The sequence below is a fragment of the Myotis daubentonii genome, chromosome 13, assembly GCF_963259705.1.
Source record: "Myotis daubentonii chromosome 13, mMyoDau2.1, whole genome shotgun sequence".
Lineage (NCBI taxonomy): Eukaryota > Metazoa > Chordata > Mammalia > Chiroptera > Vespertilionidae > Myotis > Myotis daubentonii.
This window is the reverse complement of record NC_081852.1, coordinates 54,057,258-54,073,845: the sequence shown is the minus strand read 5'-3', so window position 1 is coordinate 54,073,845 and position 16,588 is coordinate 54,057,258. Positions and strand designations below refer to the sequence as shown.

The following is a 16,588-nucleotide window of genomic DNA, read 5'->3' as shown; positions in this document are numbered from 1 at the left end:
TGGGGTTTAGGAGGCAGGTGTTAGAGAGCACAGTCACCTACCCCTCTCCCAATGGCCAAAACCCCACTCCTGCTCACCAGCGTGGCCCGTGGACCTCCCGGACATACCTATGAGGTGCGGTGTCCACTCTGAACCACTTCTAAGAATTACAGCTTCTCTCCACATTCAAAGAGAGAAGAGTCCTCCAAGGGATTTTAAAGATAATATCCTATCTCTGTACATAAAAAAAGAAATGTGGGCGAGTCCCGCACCGAGCATTTCCAAAAGCAGAGAAATAAATGGCAAAGCCTAGACCCACGCTGGGAAATTCGGGGTGGCAGGAAACGTGGAATGGGTGGGCTTCCTCATATCCCCTCGAGGACTCGGACCATCACACTTCTGTAAAATCTTGGGGCGTTGTTACCACACGGTTTGACATGGCACCCCGTTTCCTAGGAGAAAGCTGCGTCGGAACCCTGAGCCAACCACTTCTTTGCACCAATGACTCCGTCCCTGATGATGACCCGATGGAGAGGGAGCAAAACAGAACCAGCCACGGGAAGTGAACGTCTCTCCCTTAGGAGAGGACGTCCCACAAGGCCCGGGAAGGGAGCACAGAGCGGGTCGAGCCCTCGCTCTGGCCACTAGCACAGCGTGTGACATTGGGCAAGTCACTTAGGGCATCTCTGGGCCTGTTTCCTTTTCTGAGAGCAGGTTGGGCCTACCTGAGCTCTAAGGTCACTTCCAGCCCTGAAATCTTGGCATCCTAAGAGCGTGTGTAACTAGGAGCATCCATTTTATTGTGGGGTTAGAGGAAGGAGGAAGTTTCCGGAAAATGTCAATCTTTTCTACATGCCTTATTGATAATAGAAATTCCTAAGACATTTTCACAAACAATGACCCAAGATGTGGCTTTATGGAAATAAATTATTTTCTGATAGATATACACATACATCCACATATATATTTGATATTCCTATAACAGAGGCAAATTCATTAAATAATATATTCTCAATTGCAGCAAGCTACAAAATAAGGAGGCAGTTGACCTGAATTTTGACACAATGCATCCGAGATCTTTCTACTTAAGAAAATCATTTTGCCATTTTTAGAAATTACAAGTAACATGGAGGCAAAATATATTAATGGGTAACATTTTGTGATACTTAAATAAAAAATAAATGAATTGTTCCGTGCTTTGCATAATTCTACCTGTCATAAAATTGTTATAAAAGTGTCTTCCATTCATTATTTCCAAAGTATAAAGTCCAGCTCATGACATAAATCTAAAAGAGAGAATATCCTAATATGGCTGAGCTATCTTCTCAAGAGGTTAATTTATAAATTCCACTTTCCGAGCCTACAAAATCCTTAGAAAGTGCATTAAAAATATATGTAGACACACACGGTATGGTGTAGTCTCTTAGTACTACAAACAAATGGCTCCTGTATTAATTAAACCCTGTGCTTTCAAAGCCATGGATGTACAGATTAAATTTAATTTAAGCCTTTCTAAGTTCATTTCTTGGATCAATCAATCATCCCAGAAGACATTTTTCTGATGTTAGGGTAGAGTGTTTCTTTCCAACAATTAAGATAAATTGGGGGGTAGGGGGCTGGAAAAAGTCTAATTTCTAATTCCCTCCTCTGCCACTCACCTCCCCTAAACGACTTTTTCAGGAAAGATTTGGAGTACTATAGTCTTTAAAACTGCCTTGATACCATCTCCAGTCTGCCCTACACCACGATGACTTTGCCTACTGACTGGAGCCCACGAAGCTCGACTTGACCCCATGCTAGGAGAAAGGACAGGTGGGGAATTTTCCGGGTAGGTAATAATCGCTAAGGTCCAATAGAAGAAAACAGGTACCTTCTAGACATACACCATATCCAAGAATATGCCGAACAAAATATGTTTAAAGAAAGAAAGACTGACACACAAGGCCTGTTATCAACCAAAGAGCATGTTCTTCATCTTCCCCCCAATAAAGGAAGCGACTGCCTCTGTCAGGTCACTCACAACAATGTGCGCCGGCGACGGAGAGCGTGCATCCTTGAGGGCTTGTCTGCTCTGGAGGGTGCCTGCCTGGACATCGAGCAGCGGCCATTTCATCTGCAGATACTGGGGAGCAAACAAAACGAACATGGAAAGTGAATACAGCAAGGCAGTCAACCAAAGACCTTGTGTGCCTATATGCATAACCCATGGATGCAGACAGTGGGGGGATGGGGAGGGGGCTGAGGGTCTAGGGAGGGGGGCAGGGGGGCTGGAGGGGGGTCAATGGGGGAAAGAAGGAGACATATGTAATACTTTCAACAATAAAGATCAAATAAATAAATAAATAAATAAATAAATAAATAAATAAATAAATAAATAAATGGGGGAAAAGAAAATAAACATAGCAGAGAAATGCAAAACAGCTGCCCTGAGAGAGAACTCTTGGGGTTCATGACACATGGATCAGAAACTGAAAAACTTAAGAGCGTGTGAATAACAACATCAACAACAGAAAAACCATCCAACACCCACAAGTTCTTCCTTAGAGTTCATGTTCAATAGGTACATGTATACAACATCAATATTGTTACCCATCAAGCTATAGGTAGCTTCAGACAAAATGACCTCATGAACACTACACCTCACTTAGAAGGAGTGGTGGGGAGGGCGAGACGGAGGGCGGGAAGAGACACAGAGATCTCCCGGAGGAAGAAAGCAAGTGGAGTCTCCAGCCAGTGTCCCAAGAGACCATCAACTCTGAATGCTCTCTTTCAGGAACACATTTCTAAAACGCCCTCCTCCTTCGAGTGGAAGAAGCTGAGGTGAGGATACATGTGGAACTGTCCCCTGCTGGAAGTTACTCAAGGAAGGTGAGGAGGGAATTCCTCCTCCACAACAAAAATGTAGGGTGTTCCCCAAAAAGTGGATACACACTTTAACAGCTGATAACTCACTTAATTTTGAAAATGAACTGTATGTTAATAAACACTGACTTCATAATCACTCAAACTGTGTATACATTTTGGGGGGACATCCTGTATTTTTTGGTAAAACTTGCACAAACACGGCACAATACAACTTATACCTTCAACTCAAAAGGCTGGAGGAATTCTTAAAAGCATACAGGTTTACCACGGAGAGCAAGATAAAGACAGAAGCCAATATGTCTATCTCCACCCTTGTCTGAGGTAGAAAATGAATACACAGCGCAAGGGAGGGGGGCTACTTCTATCAAAAGTGACATGGCCAGCTTTCAGGGAGACGTACACCATCAACCGATCCACTCCCCATTGGGCAGATAGGGAAACTGAGGTAAGGTGGCCTGTCTGGTCACTGAGACATTTAGCACAAGCACGTCCGGGCATTTGACTTTTGTTGGTGACAAAAGTTTCACTCGGGAAAACTTCAGGCCATCAAACAGAACTTAGACACTGCTCCGATTTTAATAAGGACACCGATACCAGCCTTCATACCTCCAAAGGCCAATTGATTAAGGCAGGGGTTAGTTGGAGGATATATAAGGAGCCATCTTGACCTTTTCAGAAACCTCTAGCAAAAAGAAAAAAGGCTAGTTTTAATACTAATCCTACAGGAAATGGAACTCAGTGAACACCCATTAGAGCTTGCCTGGTGCATCACAGAGACAAACATGCCGCCCGCAGGGGGCTTATGCAGGAGGGAGCCAACTCCTCCACAAGCCAAGAGAGGACGGGGGCGCGGTGGCCGAGACCCGGGAAATCATGCCCGGGGAATGCCAAGAAGACGGTGGCATTTCTGAGAAAGAGAACGGGGCCGGCCGCACCGAAAACATTTCAACAGAAAGGACAGCAAAGGGCAGTCCAGAAAGAAGGAAGGGTTCGCTCAAACCCCATGTGACAGAAGAGGGCCAAAGCCACCCACGCGCTTCTCTGTGGGTTCCTCAAAGACACAACCGTCTGGAGAATGAAAACCCAACTCAGTTCCACCTAAAGCTGGAAGATACCAACCCACGAGTCACCTGCCCAAGTACACAGTCAGTCTCCCGAGCTGAGGATGGAGACATTCCTCTTCAGAGTGTTTACCTAGCAGCATCCTGTGCACGGGAAGCTCGGTTGCTGGTGCTGGTAACTTGCCCCAAGACCTTGCATCAAATGCCTTTGCTCCAAGGACCTCCGGGTTTTATCTATAGACTAGAGCAGTGATGGCGAACCTTTTGAGTTCGGCGTGTCAGCATTTTGAAAAACCCTAACTTAACTCTGGTGCCGTGTCACATATAGAAATTTTTTGATCTTTGCTACCATAGTAAAACAAAGACTTATATTTTTGATATTTATTTTATATATTTAAATGCCATTTAACAAAGAAAAATCAACCAAAAAACTGAGTTCGCGTGTCATAGGTTCGCCATCACTGGACTACAGGGCTGGTCCTCTCTGTGATGGGGCGGGTGAGGGGCTATGGTCCTCTCTGTGGTGGGGCAGGTGAAAGACTTCTAGGAGCCTGGGCCGCCAAACAGGAAATACCAGCAGGCACTCCCTGCCCCCCACCTCAGTCACCCTTATAATCAAACCGTTTCCAATGCCTCATTTGGGAACAGTACTATCCCAAGTTGAGAACCACTGAAATGTTTCCATGGTCTCCCTCTGCCCTATAGCCCAAGCTAGAGGGCTGTGGGCATCGCTTCTGCCTGTCTCATCCTGACTTCGCCCATTCTCACTGGCCACATAAATATATGGGCCTCATTGGTCAAAGCCACTCAGCAGAGTCATTTCCTTGAGGCCGACCGAAATGGACACCTGCCAACACTCACCCCTCCATCTCGTAAAAACCCGTGAAGAAAAATGCCCAGCGGAATCTACCACACACCTACATCTCCTGCTACACTCGGTGGGGAAGGATCGATTAATGGACACCTTTTCATCTTTGGCCTTCTGCGAAACGGTTTTGATTGCATCCCAAGGACCAGCTCCCCAGGATTAGGAAATCTAGGCTTTATTTAACATGACAGACCTGCCCTGAGGACCCCACCCAAGAATTATCATACCCATAATGCAACATTAATGCGGAGACTTATAATTCTTCCTTTACATAAAAGCTTCATTGTGTGCCATATCCAATCTCCGCGGGCTACCTGCACCACATATTTTTATGAGCCTACATTTCAGCGCTCCGAGCCTACAATACACATAATTTTCAATTATGTTAGGGCAGCCCAGGATCACTGCCTATATAACATTACTGGTTGGAGGAAATGAGACTCGCCCCGCTGCCCAGAGAGAGCTAACCAAATCCAGATGGCAAAGGAAGACGGCCCCAGTCCCGACGACTTGCAGGGACGCCCCAGTGACAGCCCCAACCTCTGGGGCCCAATGCAACTTGATCCCACAGAACGGCTGGGTCCCCGCAAACCCACGCCCGTCCCTTGGATCTTAACTGGCATTCGGGCTGACGAGGTTCCTTGTGGGGAAGTGAGTATTATGTCGGGATTTTTTAAAGGAAGTTATTAACCTCCTCCAAAAGTGATGGATTTCCCAGGTCTCTTCATCTTCCACAATTGGTCCTTATTAATAGAGAAAATAAATAAATAAAGGGAAGAAAAAGGAAATTGGGCACTATTAGAGCCTCGAGGAAAATCTTTTCCTTCCTGGAGACATTAAGCAGCAGGAAATTCTATTTACTCTGCTGGGTCCTAAAGGAAGACCTGGAAGAAAGGAGCATCTGGGACTCGCGAACGGGCTGGAAAGCCACGCCACGTTTTCCCAACGGTTCCACTTTGGTTTTATATCCTTTGGGGGGAAGAAAAAAAAGTTCCCACCGTCCCACTATAAAAACAACACTGGGCTCCAGCTCTCTTCCTTTTAGGCTGCTCAACATGGAAATTATGAATTGCCTATAAAAACATTAAACTTTTCAACAAACTGCAATCAAATGGGGCTGTGGGAATTCCTGCATTGAAAACTGTTGAAATGGAGTCTGCTTGACTTTCATTTTGAGGAAAGAAAAAAAAAATAGCCATCTCAGCTTAGGCATTTCATCCTTTGTTTAACAATAATGTTCTGCTCACGGGCCATTAGAGTTTTCCCCAAAATCGTATTTTATGATACGTCTTGGGGAGCTTAAGTTAAGCTTTTGGACCTGGGGACAAAGTCTCAAAATATACACAATACCATTGGCCTAAAAGCCTGTTAAATGGTCAGCAAAAAGAGAAAGGCACACACCTCTCATGTCTCCTCCTCCAACTCCAATTAAAAAAGAAAAGGAATAGGAAAGGCACGTGGGGATGGAGCTCCCAAATCAGAAGGCGTCTCTGAGTTCAGGTTCAAGCGGGCCTGGGAGAACCTGCTCTCATGAAGTTCCTCCATCTGTGTGGATCAGGATTGGGTAGCAAGGGTAGCGAGAAGGGGCTGATCAGAGAACCCGCCATGGGAGGGCTGCTGAGGTCTTGGTCCAAACTTATTTTCCAAACAAACAGGACAAGTCAAAGGACAGCGGTGATGATAATGACGCGGACTGCCAGGAAACTCACATCCTTGATAAACTCCAAAGCGGCTTCCCGGCACTGCCTGCCATTCGCTCCATTCCACAGATGGACGGGCCGTGGAGCCTGCCCTTTGTTTGTTCAGGGCAGGGTTGGCAAACTTTCCCTGTGAAGGGCCACCCAGTAAATAGCTCAGGCTTTGCAACCCATTCCATTTCTCTCCTAACTACTCAACTCAGCCATGGACCATACACGTATGCACACCTGTATTATGTCATGGCTGTGTGCCAATAAAACTTCATTTACAGACACTGAAATATGGATTTCATATGATTTTCTCGTGTCAGGAAATAGTCGTCTTCTGTTTATTTTTTCCAATCATTTAAAAAATAATCAAAATCATTCTCAGCTCACAGGCCACACAAAAGCAGGTGTGGTCCGTGGTCCGCCACCCCTGGCTTAGGGAAGGTTCGTGTAAAGACCTGAAGACCATGTAAGACAGGATATATCCCTTCATGGGTCCTTAAATCCAAGCAGCCCAACACAATCACATAGGAAACCAGTTTGGTGGTCCAAAGGCAATAATTTGGTTTGACTTGTCACTGGCAAGACTCCAGCTTCAGAGGGAAAGTTCGGGAAAGAATCTGAGCTCTGGTCGTGACTCCCAGTCACCGGGTCGGGTCTGACCACCAGACCACAATCTCACCGAAATAACTCTCTCTCCCTTCTAAACGGAAGTTCGAAAACCCTTCAGCAATTCTGACTGGAAAAGGTTCTCACCCACTTCCCAGGCAACACTGGTAGAGTATCACGTGTCATCAAATCACCACAAAGGAATACCAGGCAGAACCCCTCTGGCCGTGGGGATGTGCCGCATATGCGCTCTGGAATCAACTTCCTAGGTTCAGAAGCTCCTCTCCCCAGAGCTTTCCAATGTGTACAGCTTTCCCACCCCGCGCCATGCCATGCCAACTCTGCCCGCCACCAACAGATGGCACTCGCCAGGAGCTCGGGCAGAAGGCAGAGCTCGAGGTGGGAAGAGGGACACAGCAGGGCCTGAACACTGTTCAGCGGAGATGAAAGCGGTATCTTCTGGAAAACTAGGTCCTGTAGAAAACCACCCAAGAAAGGGCTGATTTGATCATTTTTGAAGGCTTTGCTCCCCTCCCCAGCCTGGTAGATAGTCATCCTTTACCAAAGTACAAAAATCCAAGCTATTTCTCAATAGGGGTGCTTTTTCCTAGAAAAACTCATCTTACAAGAATTCAAATTAAGTGGAAGCCATCCTCGTGACAGAGTAACGGCTAAGACTTCCTCGCTCACCAGTGCTAAAAGTTCTACATGTGTTTCTTATAAAAGGGAAAGTCGCTGCTCTGCCTAAACACCCCAAACTGAGAGTCCCGCCCACCCCTCCCATCACGTACAAAGTCACTAATCCTTCCTCCCTGCAAGGTGGCTTGCTCCCACCCTCCCCATGCAGCCTCGGTGAGGCCCACGCCAGCTCTACTAGAAATGCGCAGCCCTGATTCCGATGTTCACATCACTGAATTTCACAAAACAACAGGCCACCAGGAGCTGCTCCTCATAAGAGCAAAATAGAAAAATTCCGGGAGCCAACGGGAGGCACCACCATCAATGCCAAGAGCACATACGCATTTCTTTAGGAGCTCATGTTGTAGGGAGCATGCACACGCACACAGGCCTGGACGTCTCTTTCTGAACCGACTTCATTTCTCAGAAATAGAAGATGGAAAATTCAGCTTATCTTGCCCTGGGGTGTTAGGGAATCCCAATGGTTAAAAGAGAAGAGGTGGTGATTCACTGAATACTGCCCTACCCTCTGAAACATACACATACCAACAGGTTTCCAAAAGTTAGCATTGATCATATATACTTAACAGTAAAACTGTGTGAAACTATTTTGGACATCTTCAGGTTTCTGCAGGGTCCTTCAGGCACCTCTACAAAATGTTTGACCAGTTTTCCTGCAGGTGCAGAAGGTATAGGACATTGGGGCTGCTTTGCTCTGGGTCAAAACACACTCCAACAATTCCTTCATTTGAAAAAATCCACAGAGAGTCTAAGATAGAAGCTCTCTTTACAGAGGCTTTATATGCCTACAGAGCATGACTGCATAGAGGAAGAAAAGTCAGAAATGGATGATTTCTGCTGGTTGGGAGTGTTTACTACAGTTACCAAGGAAAAGGAAAAACCAAAGACCTCGGAAGGCTGGGTACACTCCGAACTTGGAGAAGGAAGAAAGCCACATGAAAAATTCAGTAAGATGGTAGGACTGACTTTGTCTTTTTTTTTTTTTTTTTTAATAAAACCAAACATAGTAGGAACTTGGAAATGTTTCCCTCAAAGTCACCAACTATCCCATTTTTCAATATAAAAGGAATGAAAGCGGTGGATATCAAGGCACCTGTGCAAAACTTCCATCGTTTCATCCTATCTCTATGGGTTGGTCATTATACAATATTTAAATGAAATCCCTATAGTTAACCTTTGTCTTCCTAATCATAACAACCTAAAGGGTCCTCACAGTATCACTTCACATGTACAGAGTATTTCCAGAGTTATAACCACATTCACAATAACCCTGTGAAGTAAATGGGCAGAAAGTTACAACTCAGATCTTACCAAGGAGGAAGCTAAGGCCTGAAGAGCAAGGCCCGGCCTGCCTGAGGGCACTGGGTCAGCAGGCAGGTGGGTGCACAGGGCTCCAGACCACAGGGCATTCGCTGCTTCGCCCTGGCTTACGTCAGAACTTCTCTACCTCCCCTGGTTTTCTTATCAACTGTGAGCATCCTTGCCTGAACCCCAGCCAGGGATCGGTTTCTCAAAGGGCATGGCTCAGGGAATACCTCCCAGTACTCCCCAGAGGAAAAAATAACCTTTCTCCAGCATCCAGCATCTCTCTTTTTCCCTTGGAAGCTGGGCAGTCTATTACATTATTTACCTCCAAGGCTATCAGAATATACTTTCTACCAGAGCTATAAAGCAAAACAAACAAATAACAAACAAACAAAATTTCAATAACCAGACTGACTATTTTCTTTTCCTGGCCAATTATTCAATGCCCCTGTCCCTGCGATATTGTTGCATTTGCCAGGTCAGTTGGTTTGCAGGGAGGCGGCGGCATAGCAGGTCATGGGAGCACGCACCGAGGAGAATTTGAGCAGGCCCTTCCCCTCATGCCCAGATGAGCCCCCTTAGGCTGGAACCCAGGCCTTTCTCGCACCTCCCCAAAATGTCACTCTTAAAATTATGACTGTGCTCCTGGGAGCAGCAAGGGGGAGGAGAGCCCAGAAACATTCCAGGCCCAGCAGTGTCCCTACCTGGGCAACTGCTTTGCTTCTTCCCTGGCTAACCTGTTTCCCCACACTGGGCCTGAGTCTGTAGTAGGCAACTGGGGAACATAACCTCAAAAACCCCTTTCGATCCTAACACGCGAATTCCTGCAGCATTTACAAAGTACGTGCTCTGTGTCCAGTGCGGACTAGGTATTCTGAGGCCTAGCAAAGTCATCTAAGACCCAGTCAATGGAATAACCATCTAATGAATGGTAGAGAAGTTAGATTTCATTCATGACGGTGACACGGTCTCACAGTTCCCAAACCTCACTGGTTTGTTTGGAGATGTTTCCCCTGGCCCACTCGGACCTGCTAAGCCCCGCTGTCTGGGAGTGGGCCAGGGGTCTGTATTTTTTCCCCAACCTGCCAGGTGACTCAGATGATTAGTCACTGGCACACACTGTCAGGGTTGGGGCAGTGCCAATGACAAGCACGTTGCACATTGGCAGATCCCATACGACTTCCTCAAAGGCTCTTTTAAACCTCGAAATGGACCGTCCACACATCCTTTCTAGGTGGTCAAAGCAGACAATCCCCAAACACATTATGAAGAAGAAAGTGAGGCCGAGAGAGATGAAGTGACTTAGTCATGCATTACTAGGGATTCTGAAAGTGACTTAGTCATGCATTACTAGGGATTCTGAATCAGAATGCAGACCTTTGGTATTTTCAGGCCAGACTCTTCAAAACTCCCCAAAAAAGACGGAGTTGAATGGGTAACGAATGCCCTCAAAAGAAATGGTGCAGCCCCAACCCTACACAGGGAGCCAGCAGGAAATCAGCCTCAGAGACAGATCGCACACTGTCATAACCAAAAGCAGCCCAGGACCAGCCACCTCCGCGTCTTACTGTAGCCTCCTCAAGACCAAGTTCACTGCAAGGGGCTGTGGATTCCAACCAAACAACAGCCCTGCCCTAGCACCCACGTCCCTGAGCTATGGGTCAGGAGACATGAAGCCACTGGGAGAACTCAAGAGGAGGAGCCCTTGACCTCCTGTCTTGCTCACCCCAACTTCAACCTCCAGACTAGGCAGTGCAAGCTCACTGCCCTGGGCCCCCTGGACGGTGCCTAACAAATGAGGAGTCCTGCATGCCGCTGTAGGAAGCTCACAGTGAGAGGCCGAGCAGAGACAACCAACCTTGTGGTCCCACACTTTTTATTACTGCTGCTTATAAAAAGGCCAAGTCCAGTCCAGGTAATTGGGATGTCTTACTTGGCGCCTGCCTCTCTACAAGCATGCTGAGGTGGATCCAGGCACCTGCAGACCCACAGAATAAGCTAGGAGACATGGAGCAGCTCGGGGACCGGGGGCAGCATCCCGGGAGCTCGGTGAATATGCGGTGTGTGTTGGGATAAGAGTGTCCCAAGTCTCAGCGGATGAATGAATAAAGAGAATGTGGTCTGTCCACACAATGGAATTTACGTGGCCCTTGCAAACATTATGCTAACTTTAGAGAAGGCAGACAACGAAGGTCACATGCCCTGGCCGGTTTCTTAGTGGTTAGAGCGCCAGCTGCACACCAAAGGATCAGAGGTTAGATTTCTGGTCAAGGGCATGCATCTGGGTTGCAGGTTTGATCCCCAGTCCTGGGCGAGTGCAGAACGCAAGTAATCAATGAGTCTCTCTCACATCGATGTTTCTCTCTCTCTTTTTCTCTCTGTTCTCTCCCTGCCTACTTTCCTCTCTCTCTAAAAAAATCAATGGAAAAACATATCCTTGGGTGAGGATTAATCTGTATAAAATACCTAGAATAGGTAAATCCATAGAAACAGAGTCAGACACTGGGGGGAAGAGGGACAGAGAGTGACTGCCAGTGGGCCCAGGGTTTCTCTGCGGATGATGAAATATTATGGAAATAGTGTGATGTTTGCACAACTTTGTGAATATACTAAACCCTACTGACGTGGACTTTAAATGGGTGAGGGAGAACACACAGTCACGGATAGACTCCACCCAGAACACCATAATGCACACAGAATGAACTGGAAAACAAGTGAACCTATTCTTAAAAAAAAAAAAAAAAAAAAAAAAAAACATACCCTCCAAAGCATCTTGGGGAACAAGCAATTTACAAATGTGATTTTGGTTGGCGCTGGCTCTTGGGGAGGGGCCGTTGCCATGGCAGGGGAATGCCGAGACTTCCCGGAAGACGGGGAGAGCACAGCATACCCTGGATTAAAACTGCGGGTGAAGAGGCACGTCAGAGAGGACAGAAGTGTGCAACAGCTGTTTCAAGGCATATGGTTAAAAACAAATAGAGAGGAGCTTAAGCCCACAGAAAACAGACACGTCTGTTCAGAAATCTGAATCCTGCCGTCCGCCCTCCCCTGTCCTGTGGCCTCTGGCAGGTCACTGTGTCTCTGCACTTCAATTTCTCTGTCTCAGAAACAGGCACGGAAGGGCACAGAAAGAACCTTGGTGCCTCTTGATGGATGAGTGGATTAAGAAGACGTGGTGCATGTATACAATGAAATACTACTCGGCCCCAAGAAAAGAGGAAATAGTGCCATTTGCAACCAAGCGGACTGATCTTGAGAGTATCATGCCAAGTGAAATAAGTCAGACGGAAAAGGACAAGAACCATATGATTTCACTCTTAGGTGGGACATAAAACAGAAAGCAGCAAACGAACAAACAAAAACTCATAGAGACAACAGGAAGATGGTTACCAGAGGGTAGGGGGCAGGAGGATGAAGAGGGTAGAGGAGGTCAAATATATGGTGATGGAAGGAGACTGGACACTGGGTGGTGAGCCCACAATGCAATATATGGGTGATGTATTATTGAATTATACACGTAAAACTTATATGATGTTACTCACCAATGTCACCCCCATAAATTTAATGAATTTTAAAAATACATGTTACAGTGTTTTAATGGGCATGGAATTGTTTGTTGCCTAAAGCCTTCCCACCGACTTCCTCATCCTTTTTCCAGCCTCAAAGGATAAACTGTAAATGAAGTAAAGGAAACGATTTTTTGAGGTCCAAGATGGTTAAAATGTACTAGTTCTTCCTCCAACTGCACAGGGGACTTACAAGTCGGAAGCCACAGGTCTACCGTGTAAATCATTATACACACAGCCATCGGATGACCTTAGAGAGGTACAAAGCCAGGGAGTAGCAGGGTCCCAGTGACCTGGCAGGGACATTGTAAATATATGATTCATCCCATTGCAGGAGGTATTAAAATCAAAAACTTTTAAAAATTCCTTCCTTTCCCACAGCCGTGAGCTCTAAAGAATTGGATTTTCCTCCTCCTCAGGCTCTCCTCCCAAGTCCATACTCTTCCCCCCAATCCACAAAAACAACGCACAGCCGAAGATCCGGCGGCCAGTGGGCACCCAATCAGCGAGCTTTAGCCGGTGGACGTAGGAACCAAATGCCAGGCAGACCTGGCTCACGTCCTCAAACTCCAACGAAACCGTGAACCACGCCGAACAGCCTTTGTATTCCCCCCCTGTCACATCTGAAAGAGGTGGGGGCTCCAGCAAGTTCTCCGTCCCAATTTTCACTGTCGGACTCCAGCCGTGACAAGCATGTGGAGATGCCTCGTAACACGACACCCAGGAAGCCGAAAGGTCAGCAGCGCCTCTGGTTAATTTTGCTTGGGGAGGAACGAACCCCCACCCCCCCCCGACCCCCGGGCCAGGGTGAAGATTTAGTGAGGCCGACCTTCTGGAGGCCCCGACCCCCCTGCACACAAGTCCCGCTGCCTCAGCCAGAAGTGGCCTGTCACTCAAGTATCATCTTGCTGTAACAAATTACTCCTAACCCAGGATTATGGCTCTTTCCAAATCCCTCCTAGAGAGCAAGGAAATAAACATTCTCTCCCAGGACTCGGCCGGGTTGTTTCCCCTGTTGGTAATCCTTGTCTCTATTTGCTGCTCCTACAAGCCTTCGTCTGGGAGGTCTGCTAGACCATTCCGGCCCACTCCCCTTTCAGACGTAAGCTGAATGTCTCAATTGTCCATTAGGCGCAGCGAAAGATGAAGGCAGGCTTTCTGTCCCGTGGAGCCTCACACAATAGTTCCCTTTGCCCACACACTTCTCGTCTGACTGCAGACTCAACTGGTCTAATCCCAGTCACTCAAGGAAGTCCACACCCCAAATTCCTTCCTGACGTCCCAGGGGGCAACAAGTGGGGACGGGCTGCTCAAACGCCACTCCATGGCAAGGCTGCCCCCACGCCCCCGCCCGCCAGTGAAGTTTGCTTGGGGGTTGGTTGGAGGAAGGTAGGGGCAGGCGATGGGGCGGGAGAAAGATCTAGAAAGAAGAGGCAAGACAGCAGGCTCCAGGCAGGAGAAACTGCCTCTGACCCCAGCCTGTGGTTTCCTTTAATAAACGACCAGGAGATATTTCGAGCACAATAACCTCATTTGGGGAAGGAAATACAGTCCTGTCCACTTCCAAGGTCTCCTCCGAACATCAGGATATGCCAGGCACTTCGGACCTGAAGGGCTGTGACTGTGTTTTCAATTGTATACATGGGGGGACTCGAAGCAAAGAGCAGAACAATGGACATTACAATCAAAGTGGGTGATGTGAAGAGATAGGGATCTTTGGGTTGGTTTAGGCAACACTTTCTCCCTGGAGAGAGAATGGCTGACAGCAAACTCTGACACATTACGGCTGGGAGAGAAACTTTCTAAAAGGCTCCAAAGGCCTGAAGAAATACCCCCATCAAAAATCCAGATGCCCAATCAAATTCCTGCGCCGCCCCTCCCCGCCCCCCCCCAACCCCCCCGCAAAAAGGAGCGCCGTTGGAAAAGATGGATTTAAGACGTTGGAAAAGATGGATTTAAGACGGCACAACTCTTCCGAAGGGACCACCGCCTTCATTTCCTCCAGAGCAGGCCCGCGCTGACCGGCCTCCCCTCTCGACAACGGGCCCCCGGGCCTCTAAACCAACTTGTTCTCTGCTTTTGTGGTTTTCGTCGTTAAAAGAACTTGGCCTGGGAAGGAGCAGTAATGATCTGAAGCTAACCACTTAGCTCATTAGTATGTCATCTGGACAGGCAAAATCAATCCCAACAGCGTCGAGCTTGGTTACTCCCTCCCCCAAAGCTCTGCACTATTAATAGCAAGAAAGTTTCCCAGGCTTCAGTTTATCTGTCATCCCAACCAGCGCTGGCCACGGAGCGCGCCATCTCCACATTTAGAGCTCCCGGGATCCTGGGGGGCGGAATTTCAGGTCTCGGGGTTTTGTTAGCAGCAGAGAGAGGCGCAAGGCAGGCTGGACTCAAGAGGTGCAGATTCAGGTCAAAGAGGACCCGGTCCTAGGAAAGGGCCGGGCTGTGAGGGGAAGGAACTAGGTACCGTCTCCCTACCCATCTAACCTGTGCTCTCTCCTGCAGCCTGAGCTGAGCCTATGGATGGAAGTCACCGTGCCGTCCCCCCCGTTGTGGAGTTGGCTGACAGAAGGTTCGAGAAGAAGCAGGTTGATTAAATAATCAACTTAAAACCTCACTAATTCAAAGCAAGGTAGGTGCTGCAGAACGGTTAAGGGCACAGGCCAGGGGCTGGAGGGTCTGGGTTCAAATCCAGCTTCTCGGCGTCACTGTTCTGGAGCCTTAGACAGAAGGCTTTGCCTCTCTGTGCCTCCAGCCCTTGCCTGCAAAGGGAGGACAGTACCTCCTCTTTGGGTGCATACTCGTGATTAGTAGAGACTGTCCAAGATGGGCACCTGGTAATGACCAGGACCCACCATTACTGGCCACATGCAGATGGGAAAGTAAGAAATTATTAATTCGGGTATTTTACATAGATCGTCCTCCTCTCTTTCTGTGCCCGGGCAAAGGGCTCTGCCTTGAGGATGCCACTGCAGCTCTCTAGTTTCCCCTGAATAAGAGGAAGCCAGTTCCCGAGGTCCCGCTCAGCCTCTGCTCAGGTCCAGGAGAATCTGCAGCCATCCACCAGCAAGGTCCTCCAGAGGCAACCCAACTCGCTCTGCAGACCCAGGGCAACTCGGTGAGTCGCCACGATCAGAGGGAAAATGCGAACTCAGCAAGCTCCTTGGGATGACAGCTCATGCTATGCCTTTAAGGCCCACCTGCCCAGGAAATACCCCAGGGGCCGTGTGCTTGCCTCCACACGTGCCCTTGCTCCTTTTCCTCTGGACCCTGAGTCCCCAGTAGGTTAATCCAATCTGCGGCTGTGAGGACCCAAAGCAGCAAGACAGGAGTTGTGGGGGCTGCATGTATTCAGACCAGTTCACACCCAGAGGCAGCCCAGAACCCGGTTCAAACCCAGCTCCGTAACTCCCTTCCTGAACCAAGACATGTATTGAGCGCCTAGTACGGGCCAAGTACTGACACCCAAACGAACTGGGTTCTTTAAGAGAAGGGGGTGAGCCTGGGCCAATGACCTCACCTCTCTGAGCGCTGGGTTCCCCATCTGTGAAACGGGAATACAAACAAATAGGCATCTCTCGGAGTTCTTGTGAGGATCAAACGCTTGGCAGGCTGCCTGGCATATGCTAAGTGCTGAGTAAATGCTAGCTATTATATTATTAGCTAGCTATTATATTGCTATTAATATAATCAGTGTCATCAGAATAAAACTCCTCGAGATGGTACGTGATTCAAAATCATCCCCAAAAGCAAATCCCCGGCTCTGTGTCTGATCCTGTGCTTAACGGGAAATGAACACTTAACCCAAAGTCAAGCAAAGTGACCAGAACATTCCTAGCTAACCAGCCTCGCCTCTCCAGGTCACTCCCCGCCAAACCCTGCAGTTCACTCATTCCCAGCCCCCTGGTAAGTGGAATTTTCCTGTGACTACAATTGGTCTCCCCT

At 47.9% G+C, this 16,588-nt stretch overlaps 1 protein-coding gene across 47 annotated transcripts in view; it reads right to left on the bottom strand.

The window, feature by feature from the left end:
* TCF7L2 (transcription factor 7 like 2) overlaps window positions 1–16,588 on the bottom strand; it is a 195,171-nt gene that overhangs the window by 118,864 nt on the left and 59,719 nt on the right. For 41 of the 47 annotated variants that reach the window (XM_059661408.1, XM_059661415.1, XM_059661406.1 and 38 more), the window contains one exon: window positions 2,000–2,101. The exons of the other annotated variants lie outside the window; for them this stretch is intronic. In XM_059661408.1, coding sequence (XP_059517391.1) covers window positions 2,000–2,101 — 102 coding nt within the window. The remainder of the gene's footprint in view (window positions 1–1,999; window positions 2,102–16,588) is intronic. 47 annotated transcript variants of the gene reach the window in all.